Source organism: Rhinatrema bivittatum, chromosome 8 (assembly GCF_901001135.1).
Source record: "Rhinatrema bivittatum chromosome 8, aRhiBiv1.1, whole genome shotgun sequence".
Taxonomy (NCBI): Eukaryota; Metazoa; Chordata; class Amphibia; order Gymnophiona; family Rhinatrematidae; genus Rhinatrema; species Rhinatrema bivittatum.
Window position 1 is genome coordinate 267,408,438 of NC_042622.1, and position 23,491 is coordinate 267,431,928.

Here is a 23,491-nt window from a genome sequence, read left to right on the forward strand (position 1 = left end):
TTGCACCATTGTGCCACCGCCTCGTTGCGACACATACCAACGACAGCCTAAGTCATCGCCGCCGACTCATCCTTCTGAGACTCCACCACAAAGGGCGATGGGCACTCTAATCCCGCTTCGGCACCGATCCCACAAGACCTGGTCACTAAAACGGACTAGATGTTTTCGGAAGGTTCTAGGTCATAACATCTTCCAAGAACCACATTGGTGTCGCATATTGCTATTTATCAGCTATGTTTGACACATTACCAAGGGAACCTCTCTGCCAGCACATGGGATTGCCACAACAGGACTCTGTACTCGATAGTAACCTGGCTTCCGGCCCCTGATTTACAGCCCGAAGTCCAAGGTGACCTAGCTGATCTGTCAAGCACAAGGTCCAGCAGATAGTGCCTCAGTTGCAAGACCACCACAAGACACTGCGACAACTCTCTACGTTTCTTGCACAGCAGAGAGAACGCTATCAGATTGCTAACTCCGCCCACCTGGCGGGATGAGCACTAACAGTTACACATGGATTCAGAGACCACTCGTGAGGATGGAAACATCGTCTCTGTTAGATAAGTGGCCCGGAGATGCATGGAGTGTGCAAGGGCCCAGATCCAGAACTGCGCAGCTTCCTGGCAGAGCAGATAAGGGTCTGTGAGCCACTGTGTGTTTGAGTACCACATTGCCACTATGTTGGCTGTCTGTATCCACAAATCTTTTGTGAAGAGGTAGTGTCTGGAGGCATAAAAGGCATAACGCATGGCTCAAAGCTCTAGGAAATTGATCTGAGACTTTCCATGGAGCAGAGTAGACGTAATTTGGGTTTGGAGGGTGTTAAGAACATAAGAACATGCCATACTGGGTCAGACTAAGGGTCCATCAAGCCCAGCATCCTGTTTCCAACAGTGGCCAATCCAGGCCATAAGAACCTGGCAAGTACCCAAAAACTAAGTCTATTCCATGTTGATACGAGCTGTTGATACGAGCTGTCCAACCCAAGATGGATGCGACCATGGATCAAGAGGTTTCCCTCCTTCTCCAGTCAAGTACCTTTTACTGCTCATGCTCCTGCATGAGACCAACTGATATCCAGATCACAACAGTTCCGCCAGTCAGAAGGCTCCTGGATTTTCCACCTTGCCAGACAATAGAGCGACCATCCCACTGAGTACCAGGGCTCAGGATACCATTCCCTGGACGCAACAAGGCGGCGGATTTTAATCCCGCTATTTCCTTCTTTCAATAGAAAGCAGGTGATCTCCACCCATCCTGGACCTCAGAAATCTCAACAAATTTCTTCAGAAGGAAAAGTTAAAAATGATGTCTCTCGCCACCATGCTTCCCTTACTATAATAAATGGGTTGCCTCTATCCTCTGGTCTTTCTATGCGCTTCATAGTGCGTCAACAACATTTTCAATACCAAGTCCTGCCGTTCGCACTAGCTTCGACAACTTGTGTATTTCACCAGATGCCTAGCAATGACTGCCGCTTATCTACAGAGAAAAACAGCATTCACGCCTTTCCTTACCTGGACAACTGCCTAATAGGAGTCAATCCAAGCAAGTTGCTCTAAATTCTCCAAGACTCACTATAAATCTTCTAAATTTAGCTGGGATTTCTGATCAACTACCATAAATCCCATATGGAGCAGTTCTGGGCACTACAGTCGCAACGGTCTTCCCGCCCAACAACTGCGCAGACATCCTGTCAAATTCTCCACATCTCTGCGCGCATGCAACATAGCCTCAGCCCATCAATTCTTTCATTGCTGGGCCACGTGGTTTCCACTATCCACGTCACTCCTATGGCCAGAGTAGCCATGAGGAAAACTCAGTGGATTTTCATATTACAGTGGCTCTAAGCTGTTCATCCGCTGTCATCCCTGATCCATATCACCGATCCAGTACCAAATCCTCAGATGATCTTGGCCGTGGTCGCATACTCTTAACGTGTTACAAAGGGCTGGCGGCAAGTAGACCAAGTATGTTTAGGTTGCCATGAAAGTGCCTGTAAAGGCATCACCCTCACCAAGATTTGTTCTAACCACACCCACTGTTTAATTTCGACCTTTTTATATATGTCCGCTAGGGCCCTATGTTGCGCTGCTGCAAAATACCATAAAAGGTTAGGGGCTCCCAATCCACTGCTATTTTTGGGGAAGAATAATACCGCTCATGCTAACCTTGGTGGCCGCTTCTTCCAAATAAAGCCAAAAATCATCTTCTGCCACAGCCTTAATATAGTAGCTGAGATATAGATGGGGATTGTGAAGAAAAAATATAGGCGAGGCAGAACATTCATTTTGACAACCACAATGCGGCCTATCCAAGAAAAGTGTTCCCTGTCCCATTTATTTAAATCTCTCTTAATATTCCTCCAAAGGGGAGTATAATTAAAATCAAAAAGATCCAAGTTGCAGGATCCAATTTGCACAGCTAAATATTTTATCGACTTTTCCTTATCCTAAAGAAACTTTTGTACCACGGGTGGTTTAAAACATGTCATAAACCTTAGTCTGCCTAATATACTAATAATTAATGGCTAACTTACCCCTGGTCCGAACTTCAGGCAATCTCCCTCTGTTTATCTCTGAAGCAGGCTCTGGCTGGAGGTCTGGAGAATGTGGGCAGGGAAAGAGGCTTGTTTCTGGGTCTGGTTCTGGCAGAGCTGCTGGGCTTTTCTTGGCTTCTCACCGCCTCAGACTCTGCGCCACCGTCCGATCCCAGGCAGGGCGTTTCCTCTTTCCAGTCTCCTGGCCATACCTAGTCCTCCCTCCTCGATAGCAGGGGTTACTGGGGCTGCTTCGTGTCCACTCCCTTTCTCCTTATTTGCTCCTGTCTTATACTTTCCAGCTGATAAATATGCATAAGCTTGTGCAGAATCATGTAGTGGATGGAGGGTCTTTGTTGCAGGTCTTTTCCCCCTTCCCCTTTTCTTCAGGGGGAAGGGGTTCCTGCCACGTCTGAACCATCAGCATTTTCTCCATTTCAGAGTGCTCCCCCTTCATCCAGGCGTAGGGGCCCCTCTGACCTCTGGGCTTCCCTCGGCCGGTCCGTGACTTCTGCTTATGAGCCAAAGTTGCTGCATTGTCCTTCTGCTTTGGTTTTATTTACACAGGAGCTTTCAAACAAGCAGATCTTGATAAGTATCCTTGTTTAAAGTTCTCATCTGGGCACAGTTTATTTTCTTTATCTGTGACAGTGTTTTTGGCCTGTCAGCATCCCTCTTGGCTATTATTTATTTATTTAGATTTATGCCACTTATGATTCTCATTGGGTGCTTTCAGTAGTTAAACATGGGATATCTCCCTTTAAGTTCATTCATAATTATAAAGTAATGTTAGCGATTAGAGTTAACGATATACATGCTTATTAGGTATTAGTTATTTTGGAGGGTAATTTTGACAGTGTGTCTTTTACCCACAGAAATGGACGTTTAGAAAATTGCCCAGCCTGTGTGTGGGTAAACTTGTGCATGTGGCACTGCTTCCTGCATAACTTTACCTTCACTGTGAAAGCGCGTTCTTTGGGGATTGAGGTTGGGGAGGGGCTCGTACTTACATACTTTTCCTCAGACTATCTGCACAAAAGTGCAGGTGTGAATGTGTGCCAGTAGTTTTCCTTAAGCAGTTTTCAAAGCGAAAGTACTCAGCAGACTTTGCACAAATTCAGGCCGTTAGAAAATGACCTCCTTGGTGTTTTATAACTGAGAAATTCACTTCTGGCTTCTGAAGCATCATTGTTCTATGACATTTATCACTTGGGCCTCCTTGATCTGGATTCAGCTGCCTCCTGCCAGCATATTTAGAACAAAAGGTGTCATGTTTTCACATTTGGCCAGTTCTTTGTATCACCATTTCATCACATAGAGCAACTTTTCCAAGGCAGTCCAAGGCTGCCTTTCCAGCATTTGCTTCCCAGATACCTTTGTGGTCTCTTGATTGTTTTTCCATAAAGCTGTGCCATGAGTTGCAAAGCTGGGAAACCTTTGGCATGATCTGTTAAGAACATAAGGCTGGTCATACTGGGTCAGACCAAAGGTCCATCAAGCTCAGTATCCTCTTTCCTGCGGTGGCCAATCCAAGTCACAAGCTTGACCCATGGTTCTGGCCTGCATAGTAAAAATGCAAGCTACTGCTGGATAAGCTGGAGCTGGAATAGGTTAATGTCTGGTGCTGGCATGTGTTTTAGGTGGAGGAGAAGATCAAGCAGACCCATCGCAAGTACCTCCTACAAGAGCAACTGAAGATCATCAAGAAAGAGCTGGGCTTGGAGAAGGAAGATAAAGACGCCATTGAGGAGAAGTTCCGGGAAAGGCTGAGTGACTTGGTGGTACCTCAGCATGTGATGGAAGTAATCGAAGAAGAGCTGAACAAACTTGGCTTACTGGACAATCATTCTTCAGAGTTCAAGTGAGTGGCTGGGTTGGTAGGTGACCTTTGAGTGTTCAGAGAAGGGGGACTCTTTTTTTTTTGTTTTGTTTTTTTTAAATTTATGGTTTTATTGCGAAAACAAACGTACAACATTGGTCCAATACATCCATTTAAACATGAATAAACATTGGGTTGGCTCATCTTCAACCATTTTTAACCATTTTTATTAGTTTTCGTTAACCCTCTTTAATCCCCCTCCCCATAAAAGTGGGCTACATCAGCAGTACCATTGAATAAACCAGTGGTGGTGAGCAAACCATCCCTTATATGATCTGTGAGGCGGATCTGCATCAGGGTACCTCAGGTGTACGGCGGGAAGCCACTCTTATCCAAGCACACTTTTAGAGGGTTCCATATCTTCAGGAATCTTGAGCATTCGTGTTTGTTTAGGGCAATCATTCTATGAAGGGACCAGAGCCTCTCCAACCATAATGTAATGCTCGCCATGGTAGGTAATGTATCCGATTTCCACAACATGGCCAGCTCACATCTCGCTGCTATCAATACGTTAGAAGTGAGCCGTCCCTGGTCTAATGTCTTATCTGGGGGCAGGTTCAGAAGTGCATTTTCAGGAGAGAGGGTGACATCTACTCCTATAAATAGCTTGAATGAGTAATGTGATTGCCTCCCAAAATTGTGATACCCGGGGGCATTTCCCCCCATAAGTGATTAAAAAGTTCCCTTCTGCCCGCACCCCTTCCAGCACCTGCTGTCTTGTGTCGGGTCGATTTTATGCATTTTCTCCGGTGTATAGTACCATGGTAATAGGACCTTATAGCAGTTTTCAGCTAGTTGGGTATAAGCGGACCCTCTTTTAGTGTTGAGGAATAGAGAGTCCCAAGTCTCCTCTGAAAGCGTTCTGCCCTCGTGTAAGCCGGCTTTTCCAGCGGATCTTTATTGATAACGTCATACACGTGTGAGATCGCTCGCTTCACGTTATCCGCTTGGTCACACCAATTTTCCATTTGAGTCCTGCCCAGTGCGAGGTCCATTCCCGTTTGCTCAGCCAACAAAAAAATGTTGTATTTGAAGAAAAGGGAATATGTCCTCCTGCGATAGTCGATATCTGTCCTGGAGTGCTGGGAAGGGTAACAAAGGCCCTGCCCCAAGCGTGTAATGCCGGGGGACTGTTTTTTTGGGTTTTTTTATGTGTGAGGTATGGAATAGCAGGGGATTGGGGTCAGAATTAATTTAGGTTCATAACCTGCTTCTGAGGTCAGAGGAGGCCTGAAGGCCCTTGTGACAGAGATAGCACAGAGCTTTGTAGGGCTCTGAATAAGCTTGGGGGCCTCTGGATTCAGAATAGCCGGGATCTTGTAATAGCATGGGTAGGTTCTGGGACTATCTCCAGTCTTTTCATAATTCACAAGGTTAGGAGCAAGTCCTCTAATAGCACTTAGGAGACAAGTTTAGTAGAGGGAGGAAGAGTCAAGAGGGAGTCTTAATATTAATGCCATGAGAACAAGTTTGTGAATGTGGGGAGTTTACAGGGGGGTTAGGAAGGAGGAGGCTGATTTTATGTTTTGTTTTTTTGTGAAACTTTTCCCCACTCTTTGCCTTATCTGAAGATGAGCCCAGCACCGTTGATTGTGGTATCTCCAAACCAGGACTAAGGATTGTCGTTATTACAGTATTTATGGCTTGCTGGTTACTGTCTGAGCAGTCTAGAGAAACCTTTATGCGGATAATCATAGTGGATCTTTGTGAGACTGAAATCCCTGGCCTGTCGCAAACCTTGCATTCAGACCTACGTCGGCCTCTCTGAGCTTTCCAAGCTGACGGGCCAGTTTGTGCTCCTGGACTGAATCAAGTCCCAGATAACTGGGGATAGTTGATGCCCGGGTAAGACTGGAGTCAGGCCTATGATGCACCCTTCAGGGTAGAGCAAGCAAGAAAACCCATGTTCAAACCTTAAAATAACCCTCTGCCAGTGAAAGTGTGGGGTCCTTGTACAACCAGAATAGCCATAAATAGTGGCCAGAACTGTAATCCGTTACCTAGAACTGTTTCTTAAACACGTATTTCTGCTTGCTTGCTTCCTCATTGATCCCCAGAACATAGCCAAACTGTCACACAGCTGATGACATCGTGGAGAGCCTGCAGACAAGTGCAGGACGCCGATTTGTGATCTCGCTGGCTGTGTGGCCGTCTGGTCATGTGACAGTGTGCAAGGCTCCTACAGCTGCGGTGTGGTGTCCCGGAGCGAGGAGATGTGGGCAGCCTTTTTGCTTCCCGGGAGGATTTTTCTGGATGGCCCTTTTTATCTGACTTCGTTTCTTCTCCATTAGCGTCACCCGGAATTACTTGGACTGGCTGACGTCTATCCCGTGGGGTAAATACAGCAATGAGAATCTGGATCTGGTCCGAGCCGAGGAGGTGCTGGAAGAAGATCACTATGGAATGGATGATGTTAAGAAACGCATTCTGGTAAGGTGCTGTCACCGCCAGCTGCACCTCTCTGCCTAGGCTGCTGAGGGTACGGCCTTTCCTGGCACCCCTGCTAACTGGCTTCGTTTGTCTCATCCATTTCTGGTTTTGCCACATTGCACTCACTGCTTTTGTTTGGGGAAAATCAGAGCTAAGGGTTTAAGTATCTGCGAAAAGTTAAAAGTTAACCGTTTAAGTGGTAAATACACTGAAGACTGAGTCACCTGCAGATGCAAAAGGAAGGCTCCCCCTCCCTGTTGTGCCCATGTGCTCCCTTGGTTGCCAATAGCACCGCAGCGCTCAAGAAGAGGAAAGCTAGGAGTCAGCAGTGGGCTGATTACGGCAGGGTCCCCCAGCTCGGGGCAGCACGCGTGAGCATTAAAAGGATTAATCAGTAAGACTTTCCTTATTTAATCGTGCAAATGGTTTACTGTTTCACTTCCCTAATCAGAACTAAAAGTCCGCGCATGCAATGGGCTAAAACCAGGACTTGGCTGAGCCTGTCCTGAAAAAACCCAGAATCATTAGATCCTCCAGCCTTGATGCGTTATGTTTTCCCCCCAACTTCCAGTAAAAAGGCTGGTGGGTAACCAGCAAGGGAGGAGTGGTGCTGAAGGGAGGGGTTCCTTATTCCTGAAGGCTTCGAGCTGAAGTAATTAAACACCTCAGAAGATCAGACCATGGGCACCTCACCCCTCCCTCCTCATTTTTCAGCTGTGCTCGGCCCTCCCCAGTGCAAGACTCATGCTGGTACCAGCAAGGGGGGAGCTCCCCCCTCCCCCTTGCTGGTACCAGGAATAAGGAGCCCCTGAAGGAACAATAACAGTGAGTGTAGAATGGGGGTTAGGGACCCTCTCCACACTTCTCAGTATGTGCTAGACCTGGCGCGCCGGTGTTGTAATACACACGTCCTCTGGGACTGCCTTGGAGATGCATTGTTATTATCCCATACCTGGTTTGTGAGGTAAGCCCCAGGGAGTTAGAGTGACCAGTCCAAGGTCACCCAGCAAGTTGGTAAACACACACTGCCTTGTAATTATTTGGGTGCGACAGTGTCATGTTTTCAGCATCCTGAACCTGACAACACTGCCTCAAAGATTATCCTGCTCTTACACTTGCACTTACACGTTCCTCTCTCTGCCTTGCCCTTTTGAGTTACTGATATTCTCCGAGGACAAACAGGATGACGGTCCTCATAAGTGGGGTGACATCATTTGTTGGAGCCTGGCCTGGAACTTTTATGTCAAAGTTTCTAGAACTTTGACCTTGCCCTACTGGATTATGTGCAGGCTGGCATTATAACGCATATCCATATGGGGACCCCTTCAATTCTTCTTTTTCACAGAGCCCACTGGAAACAGATCCTCTCTCTTGCTTTTCGGTGACGATTTTCTCTGAAAACAGGCAGGAATTGTTCACACTGGACCCTGCGATCTTTTCTCCCTTCTTAGTGATCCATAGGTAAGGTTTTTCTGTCACTTTTTTTTGTAAGTTTCCAGTTGATCTCCCAACTTCCTGTGATCATAGAGTTTCATTTTGCCTCTTTGATTTTTCATCGGCCAAGGATAAATCTACAAGTGCCTTTAAGAGTTACCCGCTGTGTCACAGAGTCATATCTATTATGAACTCCCATGATAAATGTGCCCTGTGACTAGGGGCATTGCATGACATCCCAGGGACCAACCAATCTCCAAGCTGAACAGTCCTAACCTCTTCAGCCTTTCCTCATAGGGGAGCTGTTCCATCCCTTTTATCATTTTGGTTGCCCTTCTCTGTACCTTCTCTATCGCAATTATATCTTTTTTGAGATTCAGCGACCAGAATTGTACACAGTATTCAAGGTGTGGTCTCACCATGGAGCGATACAGAGGCATTATGACATCCTCCATTTTATTAACCATTCCCTTTCTAATAATTCCCAACATTCTATTTGCTTTTTTGACTGCTGCAGCACACTGAGCCGACGATTTCAATATGTTATCCACTATGACGCCTAGATCTTTTTCCTGGGTGGTAGCTCCTAATATGGAACCTAACGACGTGTAACTACAGCATGGGTTATTTTTCCCTATATGCAACACCTTGCACTTGTCCACATTAAATTTCATCTGCCATTTGGATGCCCAATCTTCCAATCTCGCAAGGTCCTCCTGCAATTTATCACAATCTGCTTGTGATTGAATACTTTTATATCATCTGCAAATTTGATAACCTCACTCGTCGTATTCCTTTGCAGATCATTTATCTATATATTGTTCTCACAGGACAAGCAGGATGGTTGTCCTCACAAATGGGTGACATCGAGGATGGAGCCCACCACGGAAAACTTCTGTCAAAGTTTAAACAGAACTTTGACTGGCCCCTACTGGGCATGCCCAGCAAGGCACTGACCCTGCAGCCAGCAGGGGTCTCCCTTCAGTCTTCTTTTTTCTGCGCAGCAGTTGCCACGCGGTGAAAGGAGCTCTCTAACCACGTTCCTGACAGGAATTTGGAAGTTAATTTCCTAAGAAAATTTGCCCCTCAGGGGTCTCCCTTCGACAAATTTTTAGTCATCTTACGGAACCCGGTAAGTTTTTTGCCTTTTTCCATCGACTACCGTCGATTTTGGCCCTTGAGGCCTGTTGGCACTTACCGATCCCCAGCCTAAATTTTGGCTTCAGGCCATGGCAACGGGGTTCCGCCGTTGTCCGGATTGTACCCGGACTATGTCCATCACAGACCCCCACAGGGTTTGTGTAATGTGTTTGGGTAGTGAGCATGATGTCCTGACTTGCACCAAATGTGCCTTAATGACACCCAAGGGTCGCAAAGCCAGGATGGAGAAGATGGGGCTCCTCTTCCATGCACCCACCCCAACGCCATCGATAGCATCGACGTCATCGGAACCGGCACCGTCGAAGTTGTACCATCATCGTCAACCCTCCAGTGACCGTCCGCCATCGATCGCTTCTCGGCCGTCGACTCCCGTCCCTTCCCCGGATGGGCGAGGGGATCGGAAGGAAAAGCACCGCCATCGACGGCACAAGTCTCGGCCTGTCGAGGATCCACAGCCATCGACCTCTGCTCAGGCCGAGCCACCGACAAAGAAGCCGCGAACAGACCGGACACCCTCCACGTCTCGTTCGCCGGCATCGAGGAAACCCTCACCCTCCTGGGGTGCGGGGGCCGTGATCCCACCGGTTACGGTGGTCCCTCCGGCCCTGCCTCAGCCTCCCTCTCCCGTCGAGCCGGGTATGGTTACCCCTGGTCTCCGGGCAGAACTGGACCGGCTGGTCCAGGAGGCCATCGAGAAAGCGATGAAGAAATTGCAACCTCCATCAGCACCGTCTCCGGCACCGGTTCCAGTGCCGCCACCGGCACCGGCTTCGCCACCGAGGAGGGAACCGACCACCGAGCCGTTGATACAAGCGCTAGCACCGCTACTGAGCCGCATGGAGGCGCTCATGACGGCCCTTCCATCGGTGATTCCAGTACCATCGACAACACCACCGTCTCCGACTGGATTTTCATCGGCAGGAGAAACACCGTTCCGGATTCCCCCTTCCGGGGTGGTTCCATCGGTGCCTTCTGGTATATCTCCACCGATATATCCTTCGGTTCCATCCATTCCACGCCAGGCACCGATTCCATCGGCAGCACCGAAGCCATCGATGCCATTTCTGGTTCCACCTACGGCACCGATTCCACCTCGGTTTCCATCGATGCCTTCAGAGCCTCAGCCAGGTCCATCAGGGCTACAAGCCCCACTTGATCCCTACGATACCTGGGGTGATGATGATGATACATCTTCTGACACAGATTTGCCTTCGCCACCATCTCCTACAGAGAGTAGAAAACGATCTCCTCCTGAGGATCTATCTTTCATTAATTTTGTGAAAGAGATGTCAGAAGTTGTACCTTTTCAACTACAATCTGAAGCTGATGACAGACACCAGATGATGGAACTCCTTCAATTTCTGGATGCTCCAAAAATCATCGCTTCCATCCCTATACACCAGGTGTTTTTGGATCTGCTCAAGAAAAACTGGGAATCTCCTTCATCAGTGTCCCCAGTTAACAAAAAAGTTGACTCCACCTACCTTGTCCAGTCAGCACCAGGTTTCCAAAAACCTCAACTGGATCATCGCTCTGTTGTGGTTGAGTCCGCGCAGAAGAAGGCCAAGCGTCTTAAGCCACACTCTTCTACCCCACCTACCAGGGACAACAAGTTCCTAGATAGTGTTGGACGGAAAGTCTATCATGGAGCTATGTTGATTTCACGCATAGCTTCATATCAACTTTACATGACTCAGTACAACAGAGCCATCCTTAAGCAGATGCAAGACTATGCTGACACGTTGCCAGACCAATACCAACCGCAGCTTCAAGCCCTTCTTCACAAGGGATTTGAGGCAGGGAAGCACGAGATTAGGACTGCCTACGACATATTCGATGCTTCCACAAAAGTTTCAGCCACAGCCATCTCAGCCAGACGTTGGGCTTGGTTAAAATCATCCAACCTTCGCCCAGAGGTTCAGGATCGTCTTGCTGATTTACCCTGCTTAGGCGATAATTTGTTTGGAGAGCAAATTCAGCAGATTGTGGCGGAGTTAAAAGACCACCGTGAGACGTTGAAACAACTCTCATCTGTCCCACCTGAGCTGACCTCCAAGCAACCGCAAAAGAAAGACTCTAAGAAGTCATTCTTTCGACCACGCCGTTATTACCCTCCATCGGCCAGGCCTCGTCCAGCTCGATCCTCTACTAGGCCTCAGCCGCGTCAGCCTAGGAAACAAAGGCCTACTGTAGCCCCTCCTCCTGGGCCTGCGGCTGGCCTTTGACTCCCCTGTAGGGAACACATGCCAAACCCCTCTTCCGGACATCCCTGTAGGAGGTCGACTGTACCATTTTCTACAACCTTGGTTGCAGATCACCTCAGATCAGTGGGTGCTAACAATTATCGCACAGGGTTACCACCTCAACTTCATAACTCTTCCGGCAGACTCCCCGCCTCTTCAAGCGTGGAGTCTATCCACCCATTTGGCTCAATTACAACAGGAAGTATCCCTTCTTCTGCAATCAAATGCTATAGAACCCGTTCCTCCCTCTCAACGAGGCAAGGGATTCTATTCCAGATACTTCCTAATACCAAAGAAATCAGGGGGACTACGTCCCATTTTGGACCTTCGAGCCCTCAACAAATACCTTCAAAAAGAGAAGTTCAAAATGGTAACCCTAGGCGCGCTGCTCCCTCTGCTACAAAGAGGGGATTGGCTGTGCTCTCTCGACCTCAAGGACGCTTATACCCACATTGCGATCACACAATCCCATCGCAAATATCTGCGGTTTTTAGTAGGCCACGACCATTATCAATACCGTGTCCTCCCTTTCGGTCTAGCTTCTGCCCCACGAGTCTTTACCAAATGTCTCGTAGTGGTAGCAGCATTCCTAAGGAAGGAAGGTGTCCACGTCTACCCATACCTGGACGATTGGCTAATCAGGGCCTCCACCCAACAGATAGCTCAATCCTCCCTAAAATTGACAATTCAAACACTCCTTTCCTTAGGGTTTCTCGTCAATTACGAGAAATCTTGCTTAGTCCCGTCTCAAACCTTATCCTTCATTGGAGCAGACTTGGACACCTTACAGGCAAAGGCTTACCTTCCTCTTCAGAGGGTCCACACCCTAATGTCCCTGGCTCGCCAGCTCCAGTCTCAGAACACTGCCACGGCTCGCCAGTTCCTCATTCTCCTAGGGCACATGGCATCCTCGGTTCAAGTCACTCCCATGACCCGACTAGCCATGAGAGTAACACAATGGACTCTACGACACCAATGGATTCAAGCTTTTCAGCCTCTGTCCTCCATAGTCACTGTCACACAAGCGCTGCGCCTATCCTTAACCTGGTGGACGACTCAGGTCAACCTCCTTCAGGGCTTACCCTTTCTTCCACCGGATCCGCAAGTAATCCTAACCACCGACGCTTCTCACATCGGTTGGGGAGCCCATGTGGACGCCTTTCAAACCCAAGGGTTATGGTCCAAAGAGGAAGCCGAACACCAGATCAATTTCCTGGAACTTCGAGCAATCCGCTGTGCGCTCCGCACTTTCAAAGATCATCTCTTTCATCAGATAATCTTAATCCAGACGGACAACCAAGTGGCCATGTGGTACATAAACAAGCAGGGAGGCACAGGCTCCTTCCTTCTGTGTCAGGAAGCTGCGCAGATCTGGGCGGAAGCCCTCTCCCACTCCATGTACCTCAGGGCCACTTACCTGCCGGGAGTAGACAATGTATTGGCAGACCAGCTGAGCCGTGTCTTCCAACCACACGAGTGGTCACTCGATCCTCTGGTAGCGACCTCTCTGTTTCACAAGTGGGGTTCTCCCCGCATAGACCTCTTTGCGTCCCCTCAGAACCACAAAGTGGACGATTACTGCTCTCTCATTCGGAGCCAGCACTCTCGACCGAGGGATGCATTCTCCCTCAAGTGGACAACAGGTCTGCTCTATGCATTCCCTCCACTCCCTCTTGTGTCAAAGACTCTCGTGAAGCTACGCCAGGACGGAGGAACCATGATCCTGATAGCACCTTACTGGCCACGCCAAGTATGGTTTCCAATACTCCAGGATCTCTCCATCCGCAGGCACATTCCTCTGGGAAAGGACCCGCATCTGCTCACTCAAAACGACGGATGCCTCCTCCATCCCAACCTCCAAGTCTTGTCCCTGACGGCATGGATGTTGAAAGGTTAGTCCTTCAGCCTTTCAACCTTTCAGATTCCGTTTCTCGGGTCCTGATAGCTTCACGAAAGCCTTCCACAAGAAAGTCTTACTCATACAAATGGAAAAGGTACACATCATGGTGCACTTCTCAGTCCCTTGATCCCCTTTCCTGTCCAATCTCCAAATTCTTGGACTATTTATGGCATCTCTCTGAATCAGGTCTTCAAACCACTTCTATCAGAATGCATGTCAGTGCGGTAGCCGCCTTCCATAAGGGTATTGGGGGTAATTCTATCTCAGTACAACCCCTAGTAACACGCTTTCTTAAGGGCTTGCTCCATCTAAAGCCGCCCTTGCGTCCTCCGGCCCCATCCTGGGACCTTAACCTGGTTCTTGGTCGTCTTATGAAACCTCCTTTCGAACCTCTGCACTCCTGTGACTTTAAATATCTCACTTGGAAAGTGTTATTCCTTTTGGCTATTACTTCAGCTCGCAGGGTTAGTGAATTACAGGCCCTAGTTACCTATCCGCCTTACACTAAGCTCCTGCAGGACCGCGCGGTACTCCGCACTCATCCTAAATTTTTACCTAAGGTAGTTTCTGAGTTTCATATCAATCAATCCATCATACTACCTATCTTTTTTCCCAGGCCCCACTCCAACTCTGGAGAGCAGACCCTGCATACCCTAGACTGTAAACGAGCTCTAGCTTTTTACCTAGACCGTACAGTTTCCCATAGAAAGAGCACTCAATTATTCGTCTCTTTCCATCCTAATAAGTTGGGACAACCTGTGGGTAAGCAGGCTCTTTCTTCCTGGTTGGCGGACTGCATTTCTTTTTGCTATGAGCAAGCTGGCATTCCTTTTCAAGACCGTGTTAAAGCACACTCTGTGAGGGCCATGGCGACGTCAGTGGCACACCTTCGATCGGTGCCGCTTCCTGACATCTGCAAAGCTGCAACCTGGAGTTCTCTCCATACCTTTGCAGCCCATTATTGTTTGGACAAGGCTGGAAGACAGGACTCCATCTTCGGCCAGTCTGTCTTGCGTAACCTTTTTCCAACCTGATGTACCAACACCCTTCCACCTACCCGGTTGGGTGCGGATGCCCTTTCCCAAATTTCTCCTCACTTATTGTGCTTGCTGCACACCGTTGGCTACATTTGGTGCAAGTCGGGACATCCTCAGCTCGGTACTCACCCATTTGTGAGGACAACCATCCTGCTTGTCCTGTGAGAAAGCAAATGTTGCTTACCTGATGTAACAGGTGTTCTCACAGGACAGCAGGATGTTAGTCCTCACGAAACCCGCCCGCCTCCCCGCGGTGTTGGGTTCGTTTTATTCTTACTTTCTAGGCACTGCCTGTAGCTTTGAAAATCAGACTGAAGGGAGACCCCTGCTGGCTGCAGGGTCAGTGCCTTGCTGGGCATGCCCAGTAGGGGCCAGTCAAAGTTCTGTTTAAACTTTGACAGAAGTTTTCCGTGGTGGGCTCCATCCTCGATGTCACCCATTTGTGAGGACTAACATCCTGCTGTCCTGTGAGAACACCTGTTACATCAGGTAAGCAACATTTGCTAAAAGCTCCGGTTCAAGTACAGATCCCTGAGGCACTCCACTGTTTACCCTTTTCCACTGAGAAAATTGACCATTTAATCCTACTTTCTGTTTCCTGTCTTTTAACCAGTTTGTAATCCACGAAAGGACATCACCTCCAATCCCATGACTTTTTAGTTTTCTTAGAAGCCTCTCATGAGGGACTTTGTCAAACGCCTTCTGAAAATCCAAATACACTACATCTACCGGTTCACCTCGATCCACATGTTTATTAACTCCTTCAAATAAAAGAAGCAGATTTGTGAGGCAAGATTTCCCTTGGGTAAATCCATGCTGACTGTGTTCCATTAAACCATGTCTTTCTACATACTTTGATTTTGATCTTTAGAATGGTTTCCACAATTTTTGCCGGTACTGAAGTCAGGCTCTTTGGTCTATAGTTTCCCTAATCACCCTGGAGCCATTTTTAAATATTGGGGTTACGTTGCCCACCCTCCAGGCTTCAGGTACAATGGATGATTTTAACGATAGGTTACAAATTTTAACTCGTATATCTGATTATGTCACCCCACTTGTGAGGACTGATATCCTGCTGTCCTTGGAGAACATCTATTACAGGTAAGCAACTTTGCTTTGAGTTTGAATGGTGCAGGTTTCATGTGTTCATAGCAGTGTTTTGGTACAGCTGACGTTCAGCGAGAAGGTACAAAGAAGGGCAACCAAAATGATAAAGGGGATGGAACAGCTCCCCTATGAGGAAAGGCTGAAGAGCTTAGGGCTGTTCAGCTTGGAGAAGAGACGGCTGAGGGGGGATATGATAGAGGCCTTTAAGATCATGAGAGGTCTTGAACGAGTAGATGTGAATCGGTTATTTACACTTTCGAATAATAGAAGGACTAGGGGGCATTCCACGAAGTTAGCAAGTAGCACATTTAAGACTAATCGGAGAAAATTCTTTTTCACTCAACGCACAATAAAGCTCTGGAATTTGTTGCCAGAGGATGTGGTTAGTGCAGTTAGTGTAGCTGGGTTCAAAAAAGGTTTGGATAAGTTCTTGGAAGAGAAGTCAATTAACAGCTATTAATCAAATTTACTTAGGGAATAGCCACTGCTATTAACTGTATCAGTAGCATGGGATCTTCTTAGCGTTTGGGTAATTGCCGGGTTCTTGTGGCCTTGTTTGGCCTCTGTTGGAAACAGGATGCTGGGCTTGATGGACCCTTGGTCTGACCCAGCATGGCAATTTCTTATGTTCTTATGATAATGGGGAAGGAAGAAGGCCAGAGCCAGCTGAGACAGCAAATAAATGTCTTGTAATCATTCTGGAGTTTGCATAGCACTATTTCAGGACTGTATGGTTACCATACAACTTCCCTATATAGAATGCGTTGGAGGCAGTTTTATCCTTTTAGCAGTTTCTGGGCTTTTAATGTTTTATTAACTAAAGCACAGATTTGGAGTTCATTGCAATATTAAACTGTTAGATTTTACAACAGATTGATTTTAGAAGTATATTTGGTTTTATGTTAATTGATGCTATGTTTATTTATTTTGCTTATTTTAGTGGATTGATTTTAATTTAATGTATGTTTTATTATTATGAATGTTCTTATGTAAACCGCCTAGAAATGTTGATAGTAGTTTTATAAATTTTTAATAAATAGTGGGATCCATTTTCAGCCGCTCTGTGGCTCGGCTAGTTAGCTGAATAAACATATCCGGCTAACTAGCCGAGTATATTCTGCAGCACGGTCACACCATTGAACTTACTCGGCTATCTTAAAGTTAGCCAATTATACCTAACCGGCTAATTTTAGGACAGCCCGACCAGAGTTAGTTGCATAAGTTAAGTGGCTAACTCCGAATATTGGAGTTAGGTGCTTAACTTATGAGGCTAACTACGCTCCTCCTCGGAATGCCTCTTACCCACCCATGGAATGCCCCCTTCTTATCCGGCTAGAATTTAACTGGATAAGGGCTAAACATAGCCGGGCAAGCTATTTATACCAATAATTATTACTTTATCCATCTAAATGGCTTTTGAATATGGACCTCAAAATAAAGAAATACGCTCACCCATTTAGCTTGTGAAATTTGCAGACACTGTCTTACAAGGTTGATATCCCTGCGAGATGTCTCCTGCCCTCAGATTAAGAATACTCCTCTCTTTTAGGAATTCATTGCTGTCAGCCAGCTCCGTGGATCGACGCAAGGGAAAATCCTGTGCTTCTTTGGCCCCCCTGGGGTCGGTAAGACCAGCATTGCTCGCTCCATAGCCCGGGCCTTAAACCGGGAGTACTTCCGCTTCAGTGTTGGGGGCATGACCGATGTGGCAGAAATCAAAGGGCACAGGTGAGTGAGAGGCCTGTGAGGTGCAGACCAGGTCTCCTCTATAGGGGTTGAAGCAATCATGGGATGACCCATGATTGGGAAGGGAAGGGACGCACCGGCTACACAACCCACCGCGTCTGCTGGGGATTTAATTCTCCTGCTCCTCCTCCAGGCGCCGCGCGCCCGAAGGAGCGCGACCTAAGGGGCCTGCCCCTCAGCGCACCCCTTGGAGAGCCCCAGGACCTAGGACCAGTGCCTCTCCCTCTCACAGGCGACCTCTTCAATCAACGCTTCTTTCCTTCCAACCACTACAAGCACATACCGTCTTTCAGCCATTTTCTCACCCAAACATCCTTCAAGCCCTCACCAGCAATTCACCCCAACTCATCAAGCTCACTTTTACACTCCTCCTGACCTTCCAACCACTTATCATACAGTCTTATCATACAGCCACCAACACTCCTCATACCTGCAACACTCTCACTTCACCACGCTTCAGAAACCCTCTAAACTCACCCCAGGATACAATAGGATCTTTCCAAACCTCATCTAACCTCACATTGGTTCCTACAAGACTCTCTTTCTCACTTACCTCGCCTTCCTGAAAGACTCATCGTTGAGGGAGACCCACGTGAAAGGCCCCCTGAGGGAGCTTGAAGACAGAGAAAGGTCCACACAGCCAGTTTAAAAAAAAAAAAAAAATACTTAGACCTTGGTCTATCTCACTCTACATCCTATACCCCCACTGTCCTCATCACAGCAGCATCTCCACTCTCACGCACTATACTTCCCTTGGATATCACCACAAAGATGTACCTCTTCGCCATACCTACAATCAAAAGCAAATCAAGAACATACACAAAACCTGCATCTCATCTCATCACTCGACAACAAAGACTAATCCCTATCATGATATCCCCAGTTACACAATTCCTGGGTCTCTCACTATTCACACTAACTCTTTTCAACGCTCAATCGCTTACCAGAGAAATGCACATCCTCAATGATTATCTTATAGAAGTTAACCCAGACATCTGTGCTATCACGGAAACCTGGTTAAAACCTACCGACATAGTACTAACGAACCAGCTTCCTACACATGCCTATGACCTCACCTCAGTCCCCAGACCCAAAAAAAAAAGGAGGAGGGCTCCTAATTGCTGCAAAAAAAGGACTCGGTTTAACCTTACAACAGACAAATTTCACCAACAAACTCGAATTCTCCCTCTTCAAAGCTGAACAACTACAAATTTGCCTCATCTATGCCTCTCCAGGAACTTTAGACTCTGACCCCTCCCCTCTGATCGAGCTTATAGCAAAACATATCAATGTAGACAAACCAGCAATTATCCTGGGCGACTTCAACTTACATGTTGACACTTATCCACAATCTAGCAATTGCGAAACAGTTCTTTCATCACTCAGCCATCTAGGTTTCTCACAAATTATCAACAGCCCCACTCACAAGGCAGGTCACACTTTGGACCTCATCTTCATCAACGACAGCTTTTCCATCTTCTCCAACCCCAATTGCTCTCAAGTCCCCTGGTCAGACCACAGTGTCATCCACACTACCCTCAAGATAAAAAAAAAAACCCCACCTCAAGCCTCCACAAAATCCACTATAAATTACAAGAAACCGTGCCCACTGGACTTACTCAGTGAACAGATCTCCAAAAAACTAAACCTACTGGACCTCACTGACGCAACCACTGCCACTACATCATGGATCAATCTCACTAATAAAATTGCGGATCAAATCTGCCCAACGACCACCAAAGTAATACAACCTGCACTTGACAACAGAAGACCTTGGTTTACCCCGGATCTCAAAGCCCTAAAACAAAAACTAAGAAATAAAGAAAATGCTGGAGGAAAAATCCATCCACCTCAGCTCTTGCCACCTATAAATCACTACTTAACACCTACAGTAACGCCATCCACAAAACCAAGAAAGATTTTTACGCAAAAAAAATCCACAATTTTGTCTTCAACTCAAAGGCACTCTTCTAATAAGTCTCATCACTTTCAAAACCTTTACCTCCTCCCATCCCGGACCACCAAGCTCTCAACAAAGCCAATGAACTCGCCATATACTTCAAGGCTAAAATCTCCAACTTAACACGTCCTCTCTCAGTCCACAGCCCCACACCATCACCCCACCTCACCTCCCAACCTCAACAAAACTTCAGTCTAGAGTCCTTCAAACTCACCTCCACACTTGAAATCGAAAACACCCTCAAGAAACTCAAACCATCCTCCCACCCTTCAGATCCATTACCCACAAACCTGCTTATCGCCATCCCGAATACCATCGCAAAACCACTGGCGGAAATCATAAACATCTCTCTATCTCAAGGCATAGTACCCAACCAGTTAAAGTTGGCAATTCTCAAACCTTTATTAAAAAAACCAAACGCCTCTCCAAAGGACCCAGCTAACTTCCGGCCCATCGCAAACTTACCTATGATAGCCAAACTGATAGAAAAAACTGTCAACAAACAACTTTCACAATACCTCGAAGATCACAACATACTTTCCCCAGCTCAGTACGGCTTTCGCAAATATTTAAATACCGAATCCCTCCTTCTCTCACTCACGGACACCATCCTCTTAAACCTGGAGAAAAAACAACCCTACCTGTTGGTGCTTCTAGATTTATCCGCAGCTTTCGACACGGTAAATCACACAACACTCATAGACCAACTAGCAAACATAGGCATTAAAGGTTCCGCACTTAGCTGGTTCAAGTCCTTCTTATGCAACAGATTCTACAAAGTTAGGATAAATAATAAAGAATCTCATCCTATCCTGTCAGATCAGGGAGTCCCTCAAGGCTCCTCCCTCTCACCCACGCTGTTCAACATCTACCTCATCCCACTCTGTCAACTTCTCTCAAACCTCAAACTCACTCATTATCTTTATGCAGATGACATACAGATTCTCATACCGATTACAGAATCCTTGCAAAAAACTATTGCCCACTGGAACAACTGCCTCCAACCAATTAAACAACTACTCTCCAGCCTCGATTTAGTGCTGAACACCAATAAAACTGAGATGCTCATTATCTCCCATGATTCCCGCATCAACCTAACAAGCACTGCTCAAACCTCAAGTTCTAACATCAACTTCTCACCAGAAGTTGGCTGGACAACCAACTAAACCTTAAATTCATAAACAACACCACAAAGGACTGCTTTTACAAGCTGCAAGTCCTCAAAAAGCTAAAGCCTCTCCTTCATTTCAACGATTTCCATCTAGTACTACAATCCATTATCCTAACCAAGACTGACTATTGCAACTCCCTCTTACTCGTTCTCCCTACTAATACAATAAAACCCTTACAGATGATACAGAACGCCGCCGCTAGAATCCTTACAAACTCCAACAAAAGGGTACATATCACCCCCATTCTCTGCAACCTACACTGGCTACCTATCAAGTTCAGGATCCTCTTCAAAGTCCTTACCATCATTCATAAAGCCATCCACAACATCTCTCCCATCAATCTTATGACACAACTACGACCCCACACATCCTCCAGACCCATCAGAAACGCTTACAAAGGCACACTGTATGCCCCACCTTCAAAAACCTCACTAAGGAAACGAGCCCTATCTACCGCAGGACCCCACCAATGGAATGCTCTCCCCCCAGACCTAAGACTTGAACCCAGCCATCCGGTGTTCAAAAAAAAGCTAAAAACCTGGCTCTTCAGCCAAGCATTCTCAGACACATAAGCAGATTCCAATTGGATCTCTCCCCATACTTTGGCACGCCTTTTGCTTTCTCCCTCCCTATAAATTTGAATCCTTAGTCAAGCAGCAAGTCAAACCTCCCATAAGTAGCTTTCCTTGCGAATCCTACTCAGTTAAGTTCCTCGCTTTAACACCCTCCCTTATTTCAATCATGTACAACCCTTAAAGATTTATGTTTTCCCTTAGAGATTTATGTATAACCCTGAGAAATATACTTATATTTATGTACAACCAGGAGAGATTTGTGTATAACCCTGAGAGTTTTATGTATAACCATGAAAGATTTATTACTTAATTGTTTTTGGAGTTCTTTTATTTCCTTCCTTTGTTTTAATTGTGTTTTAATTGTTTTTTAATTGTTTTAACTCATTCTTAATTGTTTTTAACTGTTTAACTGTTCCTTGTAAAGCCCTTGGGCATCCACTAATGCCTCTGGCGTTTTCTCTGTTACATGTAAACCGGATTGATTTGTATATTGTACAAGAACTTCGGTATATAAAAACTAAAAATAAATAAATAAATAAAATAAAATGACCCAGCCTGGGATGTCAAGACTGGGTCTTCTCTGTGGGGGCTAAACCTCATTTTGCATGAGTCAGGTGTCTGCTCTCTGGCGTGGGCCATCTCTCCAGAACCGAATAGGCAAAGTTTGTAGGACCTTCATGACTACAGCTTGAAAATGACAGCAAGCTGTATAGACCTCTGGTCCAACTTTATTATAATTTATTATCAAACTCACTCTGAATAGTTTTTTATATTTTTATCTTTTTGTAAAAAGTCATGAAAGGCCCAGTGTTTTTACCTGTCTCTATTTTTTGATAAATATAGGAAACTTACAAAATGGCGTCAAGACTCCTTTTCATTTGTGACGTCAAATAGACGTCATGATCTCAAATGTTAGATCAAAGAGTACCATTTTGTAAGTTTCCTATATATATCAAAAAATAGAGACAGGTAAAAACACTGGGGACAGATCAAGACGCCGAGAATACGGCAGCAGCCAGGGGTGATGAATACATTGGACATTTAAGTATTTAATATTCTTTGTTCTCATACTTGGGTGAAGAATATCGTGTGATCTACCTGTCCCAGGCCTTTCATGACTTTTTACAAAAAGATAAAAATATAAAAAACTATTCAGAGTGAGTCTGATAATAAATTATAATAAAGTTGGGCCAGAGGTCTATACAGCTTGCTGACATTTTCAAGCTGTGGTCATGAAGGTCCTACAAACTTTACCTACTAAAAGCTAAAAATTCTCTACTGGGTTTTTTTTTGATGATTAGTGATTGATTGATATTTCCGAGGTATATTGGGCTTTTTTGTTTGATTTTTGAACCATCTCTCCAGAAGCCGGGCTTGGGGTTCTCCTCAGGAGAAGAGGCCGAATGAGGGCTTTCACTAAAGAGTAGAATAACTCTTCAGGTCCCGGAAAGACAGTAATGTACACTGTGCGCAGACCCCCATGTCTCTCTGTGTAGAAATATTCATAAAGAAATATGCTGTGAACAGACTTTTTTTTCTCTCTGTCTGCCAACTCTGTCTCTGGTCTCTGTTGATGCAGGAGGACCTATGTGGGAGCAATGCCGGGAAAAATAATCCAGTGCTTAAAAAAGACAAAGACAGAAAACCCACTCATCTTGATTGATGAGGTAACATCAGATTTACTTTCTACTTCTTTCCCTTCTGTAGTGCCAGTAGAGATGGGAACCTGTATACAGGAAAGCTTATAATAGTCTGTGCCCTGGGACTTGGACTGTCCCTCTGTTCTCCAGTATATGAAGAGAGAGCCTCCATAATCTGTCAATCCCTGGGCTTGTCCCTGTACTTTCTCAAACTTGGTAAATGTCCGAGTGACTAGGCTGTTATCCCACGAGATTCATTTACATCTTGCTGTTGGGTTGCAGGTGGATAAAATTGGCCGGGGATACCAGGGTGACCCATCCTCTGCCCTGCTGGAACTGCTGGATCCAGAGCAGAACTCAAACTTCTTGGACCACTACCTCGATGTTCCTGTTGATCTGTCCAAGGTATTTTCAGCTGTTTTTTGTGCTATCTGTGAATTCTCTGAGGACAAACAAGATGGCAGTCCTCACACAAGAGTGACATCATCCGATGGATCCTGGCACAGAACTTTTATGTTAAAGTTTCTAGGAGGCCAATATTCAGCCACTCAGCGGCTAGTTAAGTAGGCAGATATACTTATCCGGCTAACTTAGCCGAGATATTCAGTGGCGCTGCTGAATATACCCAGATATCTTAAAAGTTAGCTGGATAGATATATCCGGCTGAC

General features: G+C 46.3%; 1 protein-coding gene across 1 annotated transcript in view; it reads left to right on the top strand.

The window, feature by feature from the left end:
* LONP1 (lon peptidase 1, mitochondrial) overlaps positions 1-23,491 on the top strand; it is a 132,430-nt gene that overhangs the window by 57,389 nt on the left and 51,550 nt on the right. The window contains exons 8-12 of the mRNA XM_029614947.1: positions 4,180-4,400; positions 6,710-6,848; positions 17,280-17,458; positions 22,763-22,850; positions 23,106-23,228. Of these exons, the coding sequence (XP_029470807.1) occupies positions 4,180-4,400; positions 6,710-6,848; positions 17,280-17,458; positions 22,763-22,850; positions 23,106-23,228 (750 nt within the window). The remainder of the gene's footprint in view (positions 1-4,179; positions 4,401-6,709; positions 6,849-17,279; positions 17,459-22,762; positions 22,851-23,105; positions 23,229-23,491) is intronic.